Raw genomic sequence first — 23026 nt, forward strand, 5'->3', positions numbered from 1 at the left:
TGTATTAGTTTGTTGATTTGTTTAAGATGTAAAAGTTAGATTTTTCTAATGAAAAGGGTTGCAAAATTACAAAAGGGTATATACAGAAAAAATCTGAACTTTGCTGTAAAATAGTTTTTTATTCCTGTAATGTAATGGTAACTGTTCGGAAATGTTTGTCTGAATGTTTGAGTATTTTCATTACAGTTTTTTTTTTTTTTTTTAAAATACTATATCATCAAATATGTCCCTGAATTAAAAATGGAGTCCAAATGTCTCACAAAGTAAAACCTTATCTGTCAAAATGTAAAAAAAAAAATACAACTGATAAACCGAGTCAATAAAATATCCATAAAACTTAAATAAAGTTGTGTCACATACATTAAGTTTTATTATATTCTGATTTAAACAAATACCAATCAAAAAGAAAAAAAATTAAAGTGGTCCACAGTACGTACTAAATGGTATTCATACCTGACCACAAAGAACATACAGTATTGAACAATTCAAGAAAAAAGAAAGCTGGTGTACTGTATGTGTAAACTGAAGTATCTGTTGCACCTCCATTTAATAACCTTTTACATTTTTAAAAACTTTTTAGAAGCCTAAGAAAATGTAACTCCTGACTATGCTCTACTCTTAAAATGGTTACTTGCCTCTCTTCATTGAGCATTCAATTTGGCAACTTATGTATGTTCAAATATGTCCTTTCATCACCCTCAAAAGCACATTTTATAAATAGAGTAAGGCTTTCCAACACATTTGAGCAAAGGCATTTTTAGTGTTAAATGCTTTGAAGAGGCCTATTACCATCTGCACCAAAGTCCCATCACCACAGGTAAAATGTTATCTCATCACCACATAGTCCAGTACGTTCCACAGCTGCAACAATTAAAATGTCCATTTCTAACATGGTCTTTGAGGCCTCGGTGAACATTTTCCACTGGCCTAAATGAAGGCCAGTGAATCCACATTTGATCCTTTAAGGCTTTCCTCTCTAGTCAGGCTCACACCTGCAATCTATGACAAATTGGATTATCCACAAGCAAATTCCATCAATTGAGATCGATGGAATTACAATTAGGGTCAGTGCATTCAGAGAGCAATGTGTATTGCTCTTATTCCCTGACTTTGGATCTGAGCTGGTGACACTTAGGACACTGGTCAAACTACCTGCTAGATTCTAAAACCGATTGATATTGCTCAAGCCATGCCACCTCTTGGACTAGAAAACAAGACTTTCTTTACCTGCCAAGTGTCACATGTCGGATTTTTTAATTATAATCCTTAAGATTTCCATGAATTAAAACCCAATTTTTGGTTTTCTCATTTTCAGCATTAGCCGTTCTATGTAAATAAAGTCAGTTATTAACTCTCAATACAGTGGTTTTTCTGGACTCACAGCATTCAATTTTATCTCAGCGTCACTAAGTGCATTTCCATCCACATCTAAAAAATTGGCGGTTAAAAAACTATGTTTTTTTTACACTTGAAGAGATGAAAACATCAGATCTGTGTGGAGGGATGAGGAGACTGACGTTCTTTAAATTTCATGACATCAAACTAACAAATGCCATATTTCCATTTATCACAGTATTAAAATCACATTTGCTGTTACACCACTAATGATTTGTGTTGACAAATCGACTAGGAATTAAATCTTAAGGATTGTAACTTTAACTGAGGCTACTCATGGTCCTACAGCCTTTGAATGTCCTTCACAGTTCCAGTCTGAGCAGGAACTTGGCGAATAGCCAGTCTAAACGACCAAAAGACAAAACATACCTAAACAAACTAATTCACCTATCTCATTTAAAAATAGTATTTACCCAATGTGAAAGTGTCCAACTCTGATGGTCACATTAAGGCAAAATAATAGTAATGTTTTTTAAAAGCAGCAGATGCCACCGTTCACTAATGCCACTGTTCTAAGGCAAATCATCTGCAGCACTTGGCAAAAGCCTATTGCAACGACAAGAATACAGCAAATGAAGATGTGACATAATCACAAACAGTCCATCTTGGCACCCGGACTGCAAAAAACGTTCTGGACTTCAGTTTTGAGTTCACATTATTTAGTCTTTGAAGCAGGAAATGGTCAGACATACTGCATGAAGAACTCAGTCTCTTGGTGTCGTCTCGCCAACTCTTATGAAGTGCTTTGTGTCGAGTTGTCGCTGCTTAGTTTGATAGGTTTTCTTTCTTGTTTTTTGCACAACAGCTCATTATTCTCAGTCAACACCATGAGGGAAACAAAAAAATAACATTTTGACAACGTAGCTTACAACAGGATGTCCTCAAATATCGATAAACGTAATATCCGTGCACAAAAGAAAATGTGGAAGTGGTAAAGAGGAGTTCATGCTCGTTTAGGTCCAGCCAATAGGAGGGCAGACCAGGAAGTCCTCAGCAGCAGAGCTCAGATAGGCTTCCAGCTTTCACACAATGTACTGGTACAAGTCTGCCTTGCCGTGGTCGGGTGTTGCAAAGGGGTTCAGCCAGGCTATAGAGAACGGATGACCAAACACCACCTTCATATTCATCCATTTTGACCTTTTGGCCCATCGTCTCTCCTCCTTCTTAAGCTGTTCGATACCCTGCAGGTATATAAGATGTAAGAAACAGAAGATGCAAGTCTCCAGCCCTGATTCATGCTCAAAGGGGATTCAAAATGAAGCATGTTTTCTAATCTTTCACTTATTCTCTCAAAAGGTCTTAAATCGAGGTTAGTGTGACTCACTAAGCATTTTCTGATGTGACACACACACACACACACACACACACACACACACACACACAAAAACAGGGCAGAGAACTGCAGGCCCCATTAGATTGAAATGGATGATCTTTGTAGTGAATATTATAACAGTGTGAGTCATTGTCATGGGTGGTTTGAGCGGATACGCTATGAGGAAATGCACTAATCTCAACCTACCTGTAAGCTATACAGTGAGAGAATTACCTGCTCCTGCTTACATCTGTGCTCGGATTTAGTTAACAGACAATTAATTCATGACTTATTTTCAGAAATGCTATATAAATGACAGAAAGACCTACCAATAATTCATATCAAAGATGAGTGATACGGTCGTAAAATGACTGCTGTTTTCACTTACCGTCTCGTCGCTGCAGATGGAGTGGACCTGGGTCCCAAACATGACTGCAGTGAAGATCAGAAAGAGGAGACCCTCAAAGCAGAGGAGGATGAGGAGGACGACAGTTGCTGGGGGAGAGAAGTTACTGCACTCTGGAGAGGGAGAGCCAAAGATATGGCATGTTAAAAAGAAGACTTTGTTACCCATATGAAACCTTACAGCTACAAAATGGGAGTTAAGAGTCTTGCTAAAATGGCCCAGGTTATTTAATAATACAGTCAGCTATACCAGAAGATAAGCAAATACATAATGATGGTAAATTCTGGCAATAGAACGTTGACATTTATAAGTTGAAGTACATTCATAAATCAGTGTACGTGTGCAGCTTTCCATTTTCTTTTTTAAGAATGTCTATCCCAACGAGTCTCTTTGGGGTATAATCATCTATATTTGCACATGAAGTTGGATGGTGGTAAAACAGTACAGTCCCTGAGTGAATTTGGAAATTTAGCAGCCACTACATCAGTATATCACTTACTTGTCCAGTCTTCTTCAAAGCAGAAAACAAAATGGAAGGCCACCAACATTAGGGAATGGAAGGATATTAGTGCAATATACATCTGGGGAGGGAGCATAGATTTAGTGTTAAAATAATCATAATCACAACAAAAATTATCTCAAATGTTTTATTTAAAAAAAAAATGTTTTTATCTCTGTTAAATTATATTTTATATCTATATGATTAAAATTAGGGTTGTATAATTGTTAAGATATATGCAGTAATAAATATAATGCATACAGTGTAAGAGGCAGGTACAGATGTGAGGTATGGGCACAGCATTATAGTTAATGCGAGAATGAGCCTGTTATTTTGTCTGTTATGTTTAACCCATTTTAAAAAATATTTATAGAGGCTATACTACATAAACTACTCATTTATTTTGCTTTCTTTTGTTTGTTTTGTGTCCTTCATGTTCATCATGTTCTGTGTTCTCTTGTACCGGCTTATTTTAAAAGTTGTGTGAACAATAAGAGAGCTTCAAACATATACAGTATGATGATTATTTTTGCATAGTAACATCTGGGCTCCGCTGTTCAAAGACTCACTGTGAAGAGCACAAAGTATTTCTGGTTGTTCTCTCCGACACAGTTGTTCACCCAGGGACAGTGGTGGTCCATCTTTTTGATGCAGCGTTTACACACACTGTGGACACATACATAAAGATTAAGAGAAAGATGTTGAAATGGAATGAAAATATTGCAGGCAAACTATGACATTTTGGAGCAAAAACAATCTGAATATGGAGTATATTTATCTATTAACAGAGTAAAAAAAACCTGAAAACAACATACACACAAACAGTCAATCCACCTTTAGCAGCACGTTGACACCGACTGATGTGAGAGACAGGAACAGACTGCTCTCAGTCATTGTGAACTGTGTCTGTTAGTGTGTGTGTGTGTGTGTGTGTGTGTGTGTGTGTGTCGAGTGTGTATGAGGGGTTATTTATCTCACAGAATTGCATCTGCTTGACAACGCAAGTAAGGTCTGACAACTCACAATCTATCATCTGACAAAGCAGAAAGCCATCTATGATCTAACCGTGTGCTTTGTTTACACGCTTTCTGAGCAAAATCTATATTTAAAAAAACTGCCGTCTTGTGTGTAATATGTTATTGTGATGGGTCATTAAGGACAAGAGTATCATTGCAGTGTATCATCTGAACCACCCACAGGAATGACTCATAAAAAAATTATCCATTTCATTCAAACTGTCACCCATTTTTCCCCCTGAGACAGAATGACTCACTAGTTTACAATTCAATAATACTACAGTGTTTTTGTGCTTTTCATCCCTCAAGATCCCAGGAAAACCATTGAGCAGCCACAGAACAAGGAACTCCTTATCATCCACCTGCAAAGTCTGCAGGGAAATGCTACATAAAAACACACAGGGGAGGCAGGAGAACCACCAGTGCAGGAACAAACACAGATGAGAAGAGGAGTCATCAGGACTTTCTCCAGAGTGCAGACTTCAGCAAAACACTCTCATTGCCCAGACCCACATCTTAAAAAGTTGCAGCGTTTGTAATCTTCCCTACAATCTACACATTCACACAGAGTGCTGTACCTGCAGTGGTGAGCTCTGTCAGGCTTTATGCTGCAGCACTTGGGACACTTGTACACAACCTGTCCTGGTTTGAGCTGCAGGCTTTCGATGAATTCTTTGGTAGCGTTCCCTTTAGGCACAGCTCCCTGAGAGAGAGGGGGGGTGGGGGGGAGATCCGTTGACAAGGAATTAAATTGTATTTTACAGGGTTTCCTGGATGGAAGGATGGAAATTTGCCCTCACAGCAAAAACTATTTACTTGTGTGAAAAAAGTGTGGTTTGGCTTTATCACTCAACCAAGAGTTTAAACTAGAACAAAACATAACAAAAAAACAATTATAATTAGGGCATAATTAAGCCAGTAGGGGGCCCCGGGTCATAAATAAGCAGTGGGTCCCAATAGATACTGGAATACATGTGTACATGGAATCATTCAACAAACTGAAATATAAAAAAAAGGTATTAAAACTAGATTGTGACACATGCATCAAAAGCTACAACAAAAAGTATTACAGTGGCTTGCATAACTTTACACACCCATGCTAAAGTTGACTAAAAAGAGGAATAAAAAAACATCTTTTGGAAATTGATCTTTAGGAATAATCCAACCTTTAAGGACACCAATTTTCTTTGTGAATGAATAATGTATCGTAAATAAATAAATGTTCTTCCTTAAAATACAGGAGGCATAAGTATACAAAACCCTATGTTAAATTCCCATAGAGGCAGGCAGATTTTTATTTTTAAAGGCCAGTTTTAAAGTATTTAGAGATAGTTTATACGAAGATGTATGCCTGTCCATGATTCAGTTTTTATAAAGTAACCTAATCTGACTGACCGGGTCTGTGCACATCGCCTTGGCATGAGAGGCGAGGGCGAGGAAAGCGAGGCCGTTGAAGATCACCCCGTTGAAGAGGCTGTAGATCACGTTCTTGGCAGGCAGCAGCATGACGAACACCACCACAAACTCGGCGTAGAAGACCAGGAACCAGGTGATGACCCCGCACACGATGCCACAGCCGTCACGGATGAACCACATGGTGTCGGAGCCGGTGCGGAGCGGGGGAGGGGCGCAGTGCTCAGGCCTCAGGTAGCCAGCTTGCCTCTCAATGTCCCTGGTGCGGTGCGCCGGACTCTTCATCCTACAACGCCCGTGGCTCCAACCACATACTGCGAGGAGTGACGAGAGACAGATGGAGAGCAAGAGGGGGAGCAAAAGAAGAAAATGAAAGAATGAATTAGGTGAGGGATTTGGATGAGGGAAGGTATCGGTGTAGGGCTGCTACTAACAATTATTTTCACTATCACATAATCTGTTTATTAGGTTCTTGATTGATTTATTGATTGGTCTATAAAATGTCAGAAAATAATGAAAAATGTGCTCTACAGTTTTCCACAGTCCAATGTGACGCTTTTAAATGTCTTTGTTTTTTCCGACCAACAATCCAATCAAAACCTCAAAATTATAGATTTTCTGCCACGTAAAACAACGAAAAACTGTTAATCCTGAAGAAGCTGGAACAAGACAATGGTTGGTATTGACTAATCTTTCAGCTCTACATAGGTTTCCTGTCTGCATTACAGCAATATCACAGTGTACGAATGGCTGTCCCAGTCCCACAACACTTAAAGGTGCTGTAGGTAGGATTGTGAAGATCCAGGATTTAGCCAAAGAATTTGAACATCGACAACTTCTCAGTCCCTCCCCCCTTTCTGCTAAAACCCAACCTCCCCCCACAAGGGAGAATGAATGCGTGTGCATGAGCAGTGATTGACACACAGTTAGACACCCCCCCTGGCCATGATTGGAGCATCTGAACAGGGAGCTGTGGATTTTTGCAAATCGCACTACAGGCTGTAGGTGTGCCAGAGGAGCCGGATTTTTTTTATTTTTTTATTACCAGCTTCATATAGTTCTACTGGAACATAGGGTCAGTTTCAAATATGACAGAAAGATTGTTTTATAAGTCTTACCTACTGCATCTTTAAGAGTCTGTGTAAACCATCTAATGAGTGCTCTCCATCCTTGAGGAATATAAATAAAGACAGAGGCTAATAAGTCCACAGAGTGAATCAGCAAATTATGTTGAGGACAATACAAAGCAGGAAGCATTAACTGAAGGAGGAGCAAACTTAAACTGGTCTAATCCCAACAGGCCAAACAATCCACCAAGATTTCTCTTGCAGCGAGGTTTATGAATAAGCAATTGAGCAGGTCTGATTGTGTGTAGACAAAGATGATGCGGCTTCAAATGGGACCATCAGTCCTTAAGGCGTATAATTTCCAAGAACTGTAAGCTGGAGGTGTGTTCTAATAATCTTCAGTTTATATTGTCACGTATCTGCACTCTCAAGTCAGTTTTTCTGCAGACGTTCTCAGATCTTTTCATTAAAAATAAAGTTCTTTATTGCTTACTTTTTTTTTTTTGTACCCTTAAAATTAGATACAGGATATAAAAGATGGAGACACCTAAATCTTAACGGTTTGGTGTTTTAAGCCCCCAACATCGTCTTCCAGGCAGCACTGCCTGGAAGGCACTAGGATTAGGCAATGGTTAGGGTTAAGGTTATGGCGTAGACACACCAACCCGATTATCGGCCGTCGGACAGTCTGGGGAGGTCGGTGACTCGAGTCTGTTTGGTGTGTTAAGTTAGAAGCTTTTTGCTTAAGCGCCCAAATTGGAATAGCCTTAAAGAATGTGATTCGTCCATTGAACAATACTTTATAAAGATTCAAAACAGTGAATATACAAAAAGACTTGTATCCATTTGTATAGTGAGTGTTGTCTTGTATGGTGCAAGAAAACACCCTTCATGTCAAACAGAAATGGGAGGGGGAGCTCAAATTAGACATAAGTGAAGAGATTTGGATAAATATTTGTACAGAAACTCATAAAGTCACTAACTCAAATGTTTGGAGAGAGTTTCAATGGAAAATAGTAAATAGATACTTTAGAACTCCCACCATTCTCTCCAAAATTGATCCTAACAAGTGCATGTTGGAGGAAGTGCGTAGAGGAGGCTGCAAGCCATACACATATATTTTGGACATGCCCACTCATGGACAACTTTTGGTGGGGGATTTTTGACCTCCTTGATAAAAATAATGGGCAGGCGCCTGCCCAGGGACCCACTGCTAGCCATCCTTGGGGTCTTCCCAGATGTGGCGGAGAGCCGGAAAAAGAAATACGTGCTGCATATTTTTCTTGCAGCAGCAAAAAAAAAAAAAAAGAAAAAAAAAAAAACAATAACACTGAGCTGGTTTAAAAAAGACCCTGTAACACATGATACCTGGCGATTAGTAGTCAGGGGAATCTATATAATGGAAAAAAATTACTTTTATGCTAAGATTACAAAATGCAGAATTTATGGATCGATGTCACCTTGGCTGGATTGGAGCGGGAAGGCACAGGGATAGGAGGTTTTGGGTATTTTTTTTTTATTTTTACAGCTCTTACAGCCCTTCTATGTAACTGTATGTGATACAGAGTGGCTGTGGCTGTTAATGTCAATGACATGGTATTTAAATTGCTACTTTTGGAGTGCGTTTCCTTGTTTGTTTTGCGTAAAAAGATAAAACCGATGCAGCTGTCGGAAAATATGTTCCACAAGGGTACAGGTAAGAAGTGTTTGTATGAGTAATGTTGTGGGTAACATAGACCGGAGAATAAGAGACAACTGGATTCAAAACAAAAGAACAACTGAACAAAAATATATATATATATAAAAAAATAATATATATATATAAAAAAGATCTTATTTTGCACCATCTCAGCCTCTTAATTAGGCTAATTCTTTGATTCATCGGCATTTGAAAGTCTCCAATAGTATTGTCATTGTGAGCATGTTAGCATGCTGATGTTAGCATTTAGCTTAAAGCGCCAGCATGCACAGAGTCCTGTTTGTGATGTTAGTGGAGGTGGTCTTTGTTTCAGGCGTGTTTCAGTAATGTGTGACCTGCAGGGACTTTCTAGCAATAATACAGAATACAAAATTATACAGTGTATTTGAACAGGATGTCTTGAAACATAACCCTTTCTGTTTTACAATAGGAAAAACAAACATGAAGATAACAAAGATGATAAAACTCAAGAGTTACACAACGAGCACAACAGGTCTTAAAATGAATAAAAGATGGTAAATTGAATTTGCCAGGTTCAGATGGCCTAGCCTACAGGCAAATAGCTGATTTATGATAGCTGTAAATTTCTACAGTTTAGTTCTTGACAACCTGAATGTATCCGTCTGTGTGACTGCAAACATTCCAGCAATTCCAACTACGAAAACAACTGGGAGACGGGGGCATTGTCTTGACAAAAAGTGTACTTCCTGGTTGGAATAACTATTCTAAAATACAGTATGACAAACCCAAACCTACGTAACCTCTTGACCCTTTTAACCACACAGCAGGAGTCAGGTCAGGTGTGTCTGCGAGAGGCAGACACACAGGCACGCAAACAAACTGTACTTTATTAGCTACAATTTAGAAGTGCTTGTTCTTTAGTATTTCCATGTTGTACTTCTTTTTACTTCACTTGAAAAAAACTTTAGGCAACTTTAGGCAAAGACAAAGAGAACTGAACACAGCACATCAGTTCTCAGATCTCTGTACTGGCTTCAGGTGGGTCATTGAAAATAGTTTAAATTACTGGCACTTGTCTATAAATCTCTGAATTAGAGCTAAAAAACATCTCTGACTGTCTTTTACAGTATCAGCCCTCTCAGGCTATCTATTAGCATTGTGCTAACTGCTGTCAGAGTTCAAACTAATCCAGGAGAAGCAGGATTTAGTTACCACGCCCTGACTTTGACCACATTTTAATCCAAGTTTATGCTTTTTACTGTATTTGAACTGAACATCTATCCTTATCTAATATTTATGTATCCTTTTTAGTTTCTTACGCATTTTAATGTTTAATATGCATTTCAATGTCTTAGGCTGTATTTCCTTTTAAATGTTTTAATGTAAAGCACTTTAAATGCCCTTACCTTGCTTAAATTTATGAAGGTAACAGTATAGTTTGTATACATTATGCAGATTAAGATATTACATTACAAAAAGATGATTTTGTAGGGTGTGGACTTCAAAATTTGATGCTTTGTTAAGGTTTAAAACTAACTGTATATTGCTCCACCTTGACAAGCTACAACAATTACATGTTACTTACATGCTAATACATCAGTTATAATAATCAGATAATACACCATCTTAAAAGGGGGGATTAATTAATTAATTGATTCATTACATTTTCACTTGTCTATAAGTCAATGTAAGATTAAATCATTTCATTTCATGATCTTGGAAGAATACTTTTTAAACTCTTAACTGTTCTAACGGTTAGTGATTCATGTGCCCGTTTACCAGTATAGCCATATCTGATTCAGCGGGAGCAGCCCATTTCAAGAAGAACTTGTTCCAGTGAGGGGGAGACAGGACGCTGGATAACGGCTTGTAATGTAATTGTTATATGAACTGCTTCAACTTTTCAATACATTAGAAACAAAGATGCTTAGATGGCCCTAAAAACCTGTGTTTACTGAAAATGCAGATGATGGGACTTCCTACAACAAAGTAACGAAAGACCTGGAGTGAAACTAACTCCAAAACCAGAGTTCATTAACACCAACTAAGTCAGTGGGTTTTTTGGTAGAATGGAGAACGAGTCTATAGATTTCTCTCAGTGAATAGCTGCTTTTTACAATGAAAACAAGTGAATGACTTGATTCTAACAGAAACAACCCAAAGAAACAACAGTTAATAGTTTCTGTGTTGAAATGCCACCACTATGATGCCCTGCTGTACTGTAACATCAGATACAGTATGTTAAAAAGGCCAGATTTATACCGTAGTAGTGACTCACTGACTCAAAATTAAGGATAGACCGATTCGGCCGATTGGCCCTGGCCAATTATCGGGCAGTTTGCAGACCATCTTTATCGGCATTTTATTTGCCTGATAAAGTTAGTTAATTAAAAAGTGCCCTACTTTGGCTCCGCTACCCTCTGCTTCGGTTTCACTCACCACCGAGTCTGACTTTATGTCCCGCCCACAACACTATCTTGTTTTTTTTATTTTATTGGTTTATTTGATAGGGACCATGCATATTTATGAACATTGTTGTATAAAACACCATGTAAATATGCCAGAATTAGTTAAAGTAACTACTTTCCATCTGCAGTCCCTAGGCAGGTAACATAAGACTAACAGAGACAACCAGCAATCATACAGCGCTCATTCACTATACATTAAAAGGTACACATAATAGTGACAAAACAAAAATACATGATGCATGATACATGACATAAACGTTATTCATTCACCTCTATACTACATTGAATTTACCAGTGAAAGTGTATGGGATAAAAAATAAAAATAAAAAATGTGTGACTGTATTGTACTGTATATTATGTTGAAATAAGTTTCTAATTTATTAAATAATTGCTTAAAGCATTTACACACAGTGTAGTATTGGAGTATGTAACATTCCAAAATCTTAATTTTGACTTAAAGATTTTCATTTTCACTGTAAATGCATATCAGTTCCAAATATCAGTTATCGGTTTCATTAACTACTAATAATCGGTATCAATATGGGCCTTGAAAAACCAGTATCGGTCAGTCCCTACTCAAAATGTATTCGCAGCACAGTCAAATATTCAATTAATGATTTATGTGTATGTTTGGTACTGTGCTGCTAAAATGCATTTCAAAGTAACTGACAGCACTGACTGATGGTGGCAACTAATGAGGACAGGCAGGCTGAGAAGCATGTGATGTAGAGATGAGAGGAAAGCAAGATGTAACCCCCTGTTGAGTTAATTAACACTCGAATGGGATTTCACTTTACTGATAACCTCCTCTGGCAACTTACAAAACAAAAAGTTTGAGGAATAAATACTTCTAATTTAATTTAGATTAGTTTAAGCATCACATTTTGGGAGCTTGATTTTAGTCCCACCAGATTCTGTGAAACTAAAAGACCAGTGTCAACCAGATATTGACAGGTGAGGTGTTAATACTCCACAAAGAGATCACAACAGTTTGTCCTATCATAGCTATTAGAATTTGTTGAAAACTATGGAGCCACCATTTTTTGCAGCTGCTTTCAAATTAAAATGTTATAATATATGATAAGATACCAATGTTTGCACTAGAAGGTAAAACTAGCAACCTGTATGTGAACCTTCAACTTGGCATGAACTCTTTTGAGTTTGGATGATTTGATTTAGTTGGGAATAAAAGACATACACCAAAATATATTGGGACAACTTAATAGAGCTGAAACGATTAGTCAATCAGAAAATGTTTCTGCAAATATTTCAATAATCAGTTAATATTTGTCATTTTTTCAAACAAAAAATCCAAACATGAAACAATACAATCTTAAATTGCAGCCCTTAGTAAGTGTTACTTACCTGGCAATAAATCCTTCTCTGATTCTAAAATAACGAGAATTTAGTAAAACCTGAACACCTGAGCTGACAGTCAATTATCTTTTGTTTGAAGTATAGGTGTACTTGCAACTAATGATTATTTCCTTTATCAATGTATCCAAGGTGACTCAAAATGCTTTTGTGTCCAGCACACAGAGGGTTAGACTATCATATATGACACAGAAAGCAGCAAATACTCACATTTGAGAAGCTGAAACCAGTAATGGTTTGGCACTTTTGCTTGAAAAATGACTTGAATTGATTAATAGATTAGTTGTCCTTGTCCATTCATTTTCTATCAACCGATGTTTCAGCACAGATGCCAACTCTATTTAAAGTCCAAAATGAATTCACTTCTAACTCAAATTTGGTCTCCAACAACCTCTGGGAAAAGATATTTGGGTCTTTATCTTGCTAGATGTTTTACTTTCTAATAATTTCAGCTCTAAAGTAGTGCTATGATGTGCAAAACACACTTGGGGGTAAAACTAGCAACCTGGTTAGAGTTTAGATGATTAGATTTAGTGGAAGAAAAATAAGACACTAACTAAATATGTTGGAAAACTGAAAAGGTAATAAATAGGGAATTAGTGCCCCTTCAGTTGACTCTAGCTAAATTGACCTCTGACCTCCCTGAAGATGGGTGAGCAAAAGGGGAAATGATCTTGTCACGACCAGTGGGCTTTTACAGTTATTATGGCATCATAGGGCTATAATTAATTGCCTTCCAGAAAGTGATAATGCAATTAACACGACCAGGAAGTAACTGGCAGCTGGAGCAGCATTCCAGGACTTCCATTAGTTGATAGCTGATAACCGCCTTTATTTCAAGATAACACGTTCACTGGTTTAAAAAAAAACATACCTCGCCCTCTCCAGGTTTGACGACAAAAGTTTCTTGAAGTCCTCGCGTAGTTTCGAGCCTTGGGAAGTTAAAAACACACGAATGTCTCCACCGCCGCTCCGTCTCTTAGCGCAGCCCCAGCTAACCTCACTGATCTGCGGACAGATGCTCTCAGCAGCTCCGCGGCTCGGCTTCCGTTTTCACTGCCGCCTCGGTTTCGACGAGGTGTTAATTCACCTTGTTTGTATGCTAATTACAGCGGGGGACCAAGCCTTAAAACAGGTCGTTACCTAACTAACTAACTAACGTTAATGCTTCTCCAGAAAGCTTTGCGGAAAGCAGGGAAATATAACGCAGAGCAAAACAGGAAGTCCAATACTCTTCCCCTCCCTACATGGGGATTCGTGCCCTGAGCCGAGTCTATCAGGCAGCAGTTTCTTTGTCTTTCTGAAATGCAGGAGCATAATGCTAGGGAATCTGTTCATATCCTATCCAAACTGGTGTGCATTCATCAAACAAGTAACAGTCTGCTTTAATACCCAATTTTGACGCCGCTATATGGTCCAAAGGCCTTTCTTCTAGACAGGGCAATGAAGCAGGAGCCAAGTTGAGGCCCTTATCATGTCGTTTGATATTGTGCTTTAGGCTGCATTCACACCAAAGCAGGCGTTGCTGCAAAAACGCCATTTCCCCCATTATTTTGAATGTATGTAATGCGTTTAGGCTGCAGCGGTGGGGGCCGCAGGCGATGCCGAATAAAAATGCAGCGTCCTGCAGCAAAAAAATGTATCGGTAGGCTATCCATTTTTGAGGCATGCAACCTGACATCACAATGTGGTGGCCATTCACGTAACTGGCAAGTAGATAAACATGGTGAGCGCCATGGGGACACAAATGTGCCAGTGACTATCCCATAGTGCCGCATAACCATACGCTAATCACCACAATGCCTGATTTGGTGTGAATGTAACCTTAGTGTTGCATATTTCTTAATAGTTTTTCTGTTTATTTAGCACAAAATAGTTGGCATGATACGAGGAAAATATGGGGAACCTGTCCTGGGCAGGCAACTTTCCTGGGGTTTCAGGACAGTTGCCTGCTTTGCCTTAGTAACCCAGCCTTACAAATTACCATACATTCATTGCCACACTCTGAACTTGAGGCATTTATTTATCTATTTAGCTTTTTTATTCTCTCTGAACCAAGTGTTCATTTATTATGACAAAGATAAGTTCTACTGTCTGATATTATGTTCAATAATATTCACATATTATATATTATTTGCACATTCTGCACCCAACCCATTCTGCTTCTTGTTCTTTATGCAACAGTTATTTTGTATGTATATATTTGTTTCTGTATTATTGTTTATTTCATATTAATGTTTAATATATTTGTTTGTTTTTTTGTTTATGTTTGCACCATTCACCAAGGCATGTTCCACATAAATGTAACTTATTGTGGCAATAAACCTTTTTCTGATTTCTGATTATGATTATGATTCAAAAGGGCCCAGTATGCAGCCTAAAAGTCCTGACTCAGGGCTAAAAAAACATTTTATACAGATCTCTAGAATCAGTTACAGATTCTATGTTTTGGCTGCAGTTCAAATATGAGAACCTTTAAATCTGACCCAGGGTCTGTGATAGAGATGGAAATCAGAGCGAACTGACCTAACCTTTTTTCAGAAAAGGCTACATGCAGATAAAAACAATAGAAACGTAATTTATTGACAGAACCTCAGATTGAGGTATACACCAGAATGAGTTATGTTTTACTAAATTAAGCAACAACTTATCTTAAAGTAGTCTCAAAGGTGTTTTTTTCCCCTCACACATAGGTTTTTCCACTTTTTAGATTTGTATTTGTTTTTGTTTACAAGCATGGGAGAAGTTGGCCTTCACTTTCTGCCAGAAATCTTCTTTGGTTAGGTTTAGGCAACACGCAGCTACTTTGTTAAGATAGGAAAATATAGTGGTTTGGGTTAAAATAAGCCCTTTCTGGCAGAAAACCCTGAATGCTTACTTCTCCTGTGTGCTTACAGAAACCACTATCTTTTCCTAAACTTTTCCTTTGTTGCCTTAACCTAAGAAGAGATGTAGAGAAAGCCATTTTCTGCCAGAAATAAAAGGCTAGAAAGTCCTGACGGACAACTTCAACTTTCTCGGAAGATCTTAAATCCGATCTGCTAGTCTAGAATGGTCGAAGTATCACTCTGGTTAGGTTTAGGCATGGGGAGTGGCCGAGTGGGGATTGGTTAGGGTTACCTGGGTAAACCAATCAGAGGGCAGAATAAGGCGGGCCACGAGGCACGTCCTGGGCTCTTCAAGGGCGGCTCTGGTCCTGTGCAGAGCTCTTTCAAGGAGTCCTGTGAAGTCGACACGTCTAGCGGATCCGATCTAGCATCTACCCAACTTCTCCCTGTTGTGCTTTTTTTACTCGTCGTCTTTTGATGACGTAAAAGGAGAGCGACACACACATGCCAGTATTTTTTTTTTTTACATTATGGCAACAGTACAAGTTAGCGAGGCTGAAAAAGTGTACATCTTACACGGTATACGGGTAAGTCTTTAACAACTGTACTTCGGCCTTCCACCTCTGTTAGTTAAAATATATTTCGATAAATGCCACGACGGTGATTTGTGCTCTATAATGGCAGAACGCTAGCTAGCATTAGCATTTTGCTAACTCTGAGACTGTAGTGTTGACATTTTGATTCTTTAAATCAGGATGATTTACGAGTGGACGGAAGAGGTTGTGAGGACTACAGACACATGGAAATAGAGACTGATGTGGTGTCCAACACAGACGGCTCTGCCAAAGTCACACTGGTAATGTTATAATACTTAACAGCTGAAGTCCTCCATGTTGGCTCATTTTCTTTTTATGCTTTAAAACGTTTTATCTGTGTACCCTCAGTCACTCTTTAAAGCTTTCAATTGTTCCTACTTATTAGTTATATCTATCTAATATCTACTATCTTGTTCATTGCATTTCACAGGAAGGTTGACTGATTGGTTACTTACTATTTCCTGATATGTTCTGTTCTGTCTTACCTTCAGGGGCACACAGCGGTTCTAGTTGGGGTTAAGGCTGACATTGGAAAACCAAGGCCCATGGTGCCCAATGAAGGCTACTTTGAGTTCTTTGTTGACTGGTAGGTGTCGTGTATGCTGTCATTAGTAAAGTAAGCCTTTGGCTTGTTATAAACTAAGGCTTATTTTTTTATAGATTTGGCCACCAAATCAATCAGTCGTGAAGACATTCTACTTGTCAATTTGTAGGAGGCGACTTGGTGGAAAACTATCAGTATCACTACTTATAATGAACTTTTGTTTGTAAAATCAATGGAAAATATCTTTATAAATAAAATAACCATACATGGGCTGTGTCTGAAATCACTCCTATTTACAGTTTTTTCTTAGTAATAGTTTTTGGGAAGTGTTTGGATGGATACCTTTCCACTAGGAGGTAGTGTTGTATGATCTGTTCCCTGTGAGATGGATCTCCAACACATTCCAGTGTTATGGACTTACCAAAGAAAATATTATCATATTACCATAAATGTGCAGTAATGTGTGTGGAGAAATATAAAAGGGTCAGCCAGTTCCCACTGACTCAAGTAAGAATAAAACACCTCAGACTGATAGATATTCTGTCACCTTACGTGTATATTACATTGGTTATCCTTCTAATCATTAGTTCGGCCAATGCAACCCCCGAGTTTGAGGGCAGAGGAGGCGAGGAGCTGGGGACGGAGCTGAGTAACACTCTCTACAAAGTCTTCAACAACAAACACAGTGTGGACCTGAAGAGCCTTTGTATCAGTGCAGGAGAACATTGCTGGGTCCTCTATGTGGATGTACTGGTAAGTGGTCCGATAATGTCTTTTACTTTCCGAAATGGCAATCCAACATTCATGCCCACTTCATGCAGCAATTAGCCAGGTGTGCCTTTCTCTAGCTCAATTTTTTTCATTCTTCACATGATTACCTCTGTCACTTGTATGTACAATCGAGTGCACCATGAATGCCTTGTGAAAAGATTGTCTGAAAGTGTGCACTGTTATCCCATATTTCAATGATTAATCTCTTAACGGCAGGTTTTTCACCCCGCCTTTGAGAATGAACATTTGGACAAAATATTTTGCTGCTGTTCTTTCTAGGGATCGACTGATATGGATTTCTTTTTTTTTTTTTTTTTTTCCATCAGCCTTAGCCGATGACCGATACGGGCTGCCGATTTTCTTGAGCTGATATTTGGAGCCAATACTGTTTTTGCTCCCTCAATTTACATCATAAAAATGTAAACCCTGCCACGCTGGATTTGTTTTCGGAATTTGCTCTGCCATTTCTTTAAAAATAATAAACAAAAACACAGATCAGTGTCACTTCTGCAATCATCTTACATTCATATTACCCAAATTATGTGTGCAATGTGCATATGGTTAACTGTGCAAGGTTAAAAGGCGTTCATCAACATCTACAACACAGCCTTGATGATGCATTGCTTGCTGACATATTATAAGACAGCTATAATCAGGTCATCACAAAATGTCCTTTGTCAACACATTTTAAATAATTTAAGAAAACAATAAACCTGAAAAGTAGCCATTGAAATAAAGTGCTTGATTTGTAATTTAAGAGTGGGGGAGGGGCAGTGCATGGTCTGCAAGTGAACTGCAGTGTCTCCAGCAACACAGAGCTGCCTGTGGACGCCTGTCTGTAAATAATGGCAGGAAAAAACTATTGGCGTACGCAGCAGCCACGTGTCTGCGATAAAATCGGTCCATCACTAGTTCTTTCTATTCTTTTTTTGTATGATAATATATGATAACTCATCTTTGCAAGTCAAATACTGTTTGATAAACCATGCTGAACAGGGGACAAGCGTTCCTTCCAGTGTTTTCAGTGGAGGAATAACTCAAAGCGGCACATTTTATATCCAAACTTCTTATTTGGTCTGTGTATATTTAGTTCCTTGGTCTTAACGAAATGTAAAATCTCTTACTGACATGTTTCCACAGCTCCTGCAGTGTGATGGAAACCTGTACGATGCCATCTCAGTAGCTATCAAGGCAGCTCTCTTCAACACAAAGTAAATAAAGTGTTACATACCGGTGTTTGTTTGTGTCTTTATGATCAAATTAGTAAATCCTACGATCTCTCATAGCTGTCATATCTCTAAATCTTGTTCAGTAAAATGAAAGCTTACCTTCTGATTATCTTGACTGACAGAATTCCCAGAGTGCACATATCAGCTGATGAAGAAGGAGTGAAAGAAATTGAGCTGTCAGATGACCCGTATGATTGCATGAGACTCAATGTAGAAAACGTTCCTTGCATAGTGACATTGTGCAAGGTAAGCTCACCTGCTGATACTCAAAAGCAAAACATTTCTAAAGTCCATTATCCCACAAACTGTGACCTTGACATTGCTGGCTGTTTTTCTGCAGGTGGGCCACAGGCACGTAGTGGACGCGACTCTGCAGGAGAAGGCCTGCTCCGTGGCGAGTTTGATCATCTCTGTCACACACAAGGGCACAGTCACCTGCACAAGGAAGGTGGGTGGAGGCAGCTTGGATCCAGAGAGTATCTTTGAAATGACAGAGGTGAGTTCAGGCCTTCACTTGGCCATCTGGCCTCCTCCAGGTTTTGAATATGATTATGTATAAATAAGACTTAACGATAGAAAGGTACCTAAGTATTTTGTTGTCTCCAGGCAGGTAAACGGGTCGGGAAGGCCCTTCACGCTCCGCTCATGAAGCTACTGCAGCAGGAGGAGAGTTTGGGAAAGACGCGACAGAAAGTTGGCTTCCTTGGTTAACATCAACTACTGTATCTACAGTATGTGTATACATGTATACAGAATTTTCTAATAAAACCTTAAATTTGTACAGCCTTCTTGTCTTTGTACTTACATTTAGATTACTGTTATATGGTGTTGGTGTTTACCAAATACCAAAAAAATATCTGGAATAAAGATCCTGTTAAGATGCATTTGATTACGATAAAGTATGCAACGAATATTACAGAGGCACTTACAGTAGGTCCATCAAATAATGTTGCTGTAAACTGTATATTTTACACATATGTCCTGGTGCTTTAGTTCCACACTCACCAAGCTTGAGGTCATTATTTTTTTACAAAGATGATACTAAATACTCTGAAATATGTGCTGCACTGTCAGGAAAGAAGTGCACAGGAAAAGTTCACTCTGTGCGTCCTTTTGTTTGTGCCACGTGTTAGTCTTACAGAAAGACCAGATGTGACTCTGGATCACTTCCACTCTTCCCTCAGACTGTTGTAGGGTGTGTGCGCTGGCTGAAAGCAGACGAGTCCAAAACAAACTCCTATTTATGGATAGAGCACTCACTGCAGAGTTTGAAACCAACAAAAATATGCAGATAAAGGTTTATTAAATGATACAAATAAAGGCATAACATTGCAGATACCCAAACAGGTAATTTCAAGCTGCATCAAAGACTTCACATGTTATGATTGAGTTTTTTATTTCAGTGCCTCCTCTCTGCTGCCAAAAACACCTGGCAAAAATATGATTTTCCAAAATGAGGTTATACCTACAGGCTTCCAACACACCTTTTGGCCAAGAAAGTCTTATTCCATCTTCAGGTTGAAACTAGTCTTCTGAGCCAAGAAATTAACTGTAACCAAGTTATTTAAGCATGTATGCAACACATGAGTTAGGGTTTGTTTATTTCTTTTTCATATACTATGATGAAAGCTGCACAGGGTTATGTGTCGTAACTGCTTCACATCGTCTGCCAGTCTCCACCTGCTTTCCAGGCCTGGTTCTGGTTAGTACTGGCCCTCTATGTGAAGCGTCTGGAGCCAGATGAGACACACACACGCTCCTGAGGTCACATTGTTATTCCGGCAAATGGCAGTTTTGGACTTTGGTATTTTTCCCTGTTTGGAGAGATGAGAGGGAGGGTGTGAGAAAGAGAGAGAGAGAGAGAGAGAGGCATATAAATTGCAAGCATCCACGTTGGAGCAGCCTCATTCAACAGGTCTCAGCATGGAGTTCAAAGGAGTTTGTGTACTGCTGGGGGTACTACTACTGGTGAACTGCTCATTTCAGCAGCAGAGTCCACCGAAGAAGAAGTCTGTGAAAAAAGGTAGATGAAAAACATCTGGTACATCACAATCTGCAGGAAGAATTACAAAGTATTTGAATGTCGTATTTGTGTTATGATATGTTTGAGATACCTCTATCAAATAGATTGTTCTCATTTTTCTTTAAACAGAATGTTTTCTTTATAATGATGTGCCCAAATCTCCTTGAAACAATAAATTAGTTAAATACAATCACCTGATTTGAATTTCCTCGTGTCTCAAGTGTTGTTGGAATCCGACACAGCAAAGGATGCTGCCGTCGAGGAGCTACAGAAACAGATCGACGACATTGTCCAGGAGCTCAACCTACTGAAGGAACAACAAGCTCTGCAGACAGGTAACAGCTGGATCACAAGTATGATCTTGTTTGCATTAATAAAGGAATGCAAATAATTCTCCTAAGAAGGTTTTTTTGTACCCAAAAGTCCCCTAACACTAGGACTTGATAGAGTCATTTCAGTTAGGAGAAAGCCATAAGAATAAAAATTTGTATTAAGAAGGAAAAAAAAAAAACACAAGTTGCCAGTAATGGCCCGGTTACACTTAGAGACAAGGCATGACGTTATTAGTTGTTTGAATCAAATTATGATACAGTCATTGACATACAGAAAGCCTGGGGCCAGGTGCTAGGTGGAGGGTCGGCAAGGGCCCCAACATCATGGTTCAGATAAAATCAAAGTTTGACTTACAGATTAGCCAGGTTTACGTCCCCGCAACAGGAAATTTCTATCTACTGAAGTGTCTTTGAGCAAGATGAACTCCTTCCAGTCTTAGACATACAATTCTGTGGCTGAAACTACTTTATGACCTGTGAAGGTGGGCAAGCAGCCATTAGTTTCACATTGACAACATTTTAAGGGGTTGCTGTTTGGATTTATTGATAGCATGACATGAGCTACATTGTTCTGCGCACCAAATATGTTCCTTAAGTTTGAGTGAGGTATGCTTCTCCTAAAAATACATTCAGATGGGATTTGTGTGTAGTCTTTGGAACTGCAAGTTTGAATCTGGAGAGCATATGGCAGACCCCTGTCTGACCTCTTTTTCAGGACACAAAATTATGTCCAGTTGTTTCTGCGAATCCAAAAATCTGAAGTACAGAAAAAAGCACTATTTTCATCATGTTGCATTTTTTTTTGGAGGATAACCTGTCTTCAAAATACAATACCACATTATTCATATTACTAAAGGTCACATGTATAATCTCGAAGTGAAAAAAACTTTAAGATGACACTGTTGGAGATACAGTTTGCGTCTATCTAACCATCTGCTCCCTTTTACTTTTCTCTTCAGTCTGTTTGAAAGGTATAAAGATCCATGACAAGTGTTTCTTGGCTGACACTGTGAGAAAACACTATCACACTGCCAGTGAGGACTGCAACGCCATGGGCGGTGTCCTCGGTACACCCACATCCAGCTATGAGAACGACCAGCTCAGAGACTACATCCGCCAGCGCATCGGCCCAGATGAGCAGGTCTGGCTGGGCATCAACGATATGGTGACTGAGGGCAGCTGGATGGACCAGACCGGCGTCAGCATTACATTCAAAAACTGGGACACCTCCAACTACCGGTCCCCTCAGCCAGACGGTGGCAAGTCCCACAACTGCGCCGTCCTGTCTGGGGCCTCCAATGGGAAGTGGTTTGACGAGAACTGTCGTGAGGAGAAGCCCTCCGTCTGCCAGTTCAACATTGTTTGATCCCATGTATCTCATCATAGACTGTGCATGGTTATAGCTGCTTTCAGTGTATGTAATCCTGCTGCAATGCCACTCTGCCCTCTATTTTAAAAGTAGATTTAAACAAGTGGTTCTTAGCTGGTTTTGCATCAGGACTAAATTCTGGTTTAGAAGTCACAATCAGTTCAGTTGCATGAGACATATGATGTTATTTCTGACTTAAGTGATCTTGTGATGTGTCATTTGCAGCATTCCTTGTGGCCACAATGAAACCAGGAAGAATAGAATAAACCAGAGACGTTTTGGACATTATCTTCTCCAAAAGGACTCAATCATGTTTGCCTTCATTTTATAGATCTTCTCCTTAAAAAAGGATTATTGTTTTCCCAATCATTTCAAAACACATATATTCATAATTCAAAATATCAGTAATCCTGCAATAAAAGGTATGTAGGTGATGGCACCTTGCACGCATGTAAAAACTGGGTGTAAGTTTCTATTATTTCAACACATCTCATTATGACTCACTGGTTGAGAACCACTGGTTTAAACTCAGACATCCCTTCATCATTCCTGCATTTTGTAGCCAGAATTATAAGTGATATTGCATTAACATAAAACAATGACTCAATGTTAAGCCGCATTCTTTTAAGAGATTATTTCAGTTTGCTGGCCTTGTAGTTTCCTATAATGTCTAGCCTAATATAATATAACCTTTACTCAATAAACAATGAAAACCTGTTCCTCT

The 23026-nt window shown here is 38.9% G+C and overlaps 3 protein-coding genes across 4 annotated transcripts; 2 read left to right on the forward strand and 1 right to left on the reverse strand.

Moving 5' to 3' along the window:
• Positions 1–204: 204 nt before the first annotated feature.
• zdhhc3b (zinc finger DHHC-type palmitoyltransferase 3b) lies at positions 205–13861 on the reverse strand. Of its 2 annotated transcripts, none has more exons than XM_031295955.2 (7): positions 13485–13861; positions 6024–6364; positions 5207–5331; positions 4182–4278; positions 3613–3694; positions 3096–3226; positions 205–2576 (listed from the first exon to the last, which is right to left on the reverse strand). In XM_031295955.2, the coding sequence occupies exons 2-7, from the start codon at positions 6324–6326 to the stop codon at positions 2418–2420; spliced, it is 897 nt and encodes a 298-aa protein (XP_031151815.1). In that variant the 5' UTR covers positions 6327–6364; positions 13485–13861; the 3' UTR covers positions 205–2417. The 2 variants fall into 2 exon arrangements, with proteins under 2 accessions (XP_031151815.1, XP_031151814.1); XM_031295954.2 differs by having other exon boundaries at positions 6024–6355; positions 13485–13860.
• A 1942-nt stretch (positions 13862–15803) lies between these two features.
• On the forward strand, positions 15804–19361 carry exosc7 (exosome component 7). The gene is made up of 8 exons (XM_031295952.2): positions 15804–16025; positions 16193–16294; positions 16526–16620; positions 17166–17331; positions 18490–18560; positions 18701–18824; positions 18919–19074; positions 19185–19361. Exons 1-8 carry the CDS (start codon positions 15969–15971, stop codon positions 19287–19289), a joined length of 876 nt encoding a protein of 291 aa, XP_031151812.1. The 5' UTR covers positions 15804–15968; the 3' UTR covers positions 19290–19361.
• A 946-nt stretch (positions 19362–20307) lies between these two features.
• LOC116047280 (tetranectin-like) lies at positions 20308–22640 on the forward strand. The gene is made up of 3 exons (XM_031295951.2): positions 20308–20601; positions 20823–20936; positions 21893–22640. Exons 1-3 carry the CDS (start codon positions 20502–20504, stop codon positions 22297–22299), a joined length of 621 nt encoding a protein of 206 aa, XP_031151811.1. The 5' UTR covers positions 20308–20501; the 3' UTR covers positions 22300–22640.
• Positions 22641–23026: the final 386 nt, after the last annotated feature.

The sequence above is a fragment of the Sander lucioperca genome, chromosome 14 (genome assembly GCF_008315115.2).
Source record: "Sander lucioperca isolate FBNREF2018 chromosome 14, SLUC_FBN_1.2, whole genome shotgun sequence".
Lineage (NCBI taxonomy): Eukaryota > Metazoa > Chordata > Actinopteri > Perciformes > Percidae > Sander > Sander lucioperca.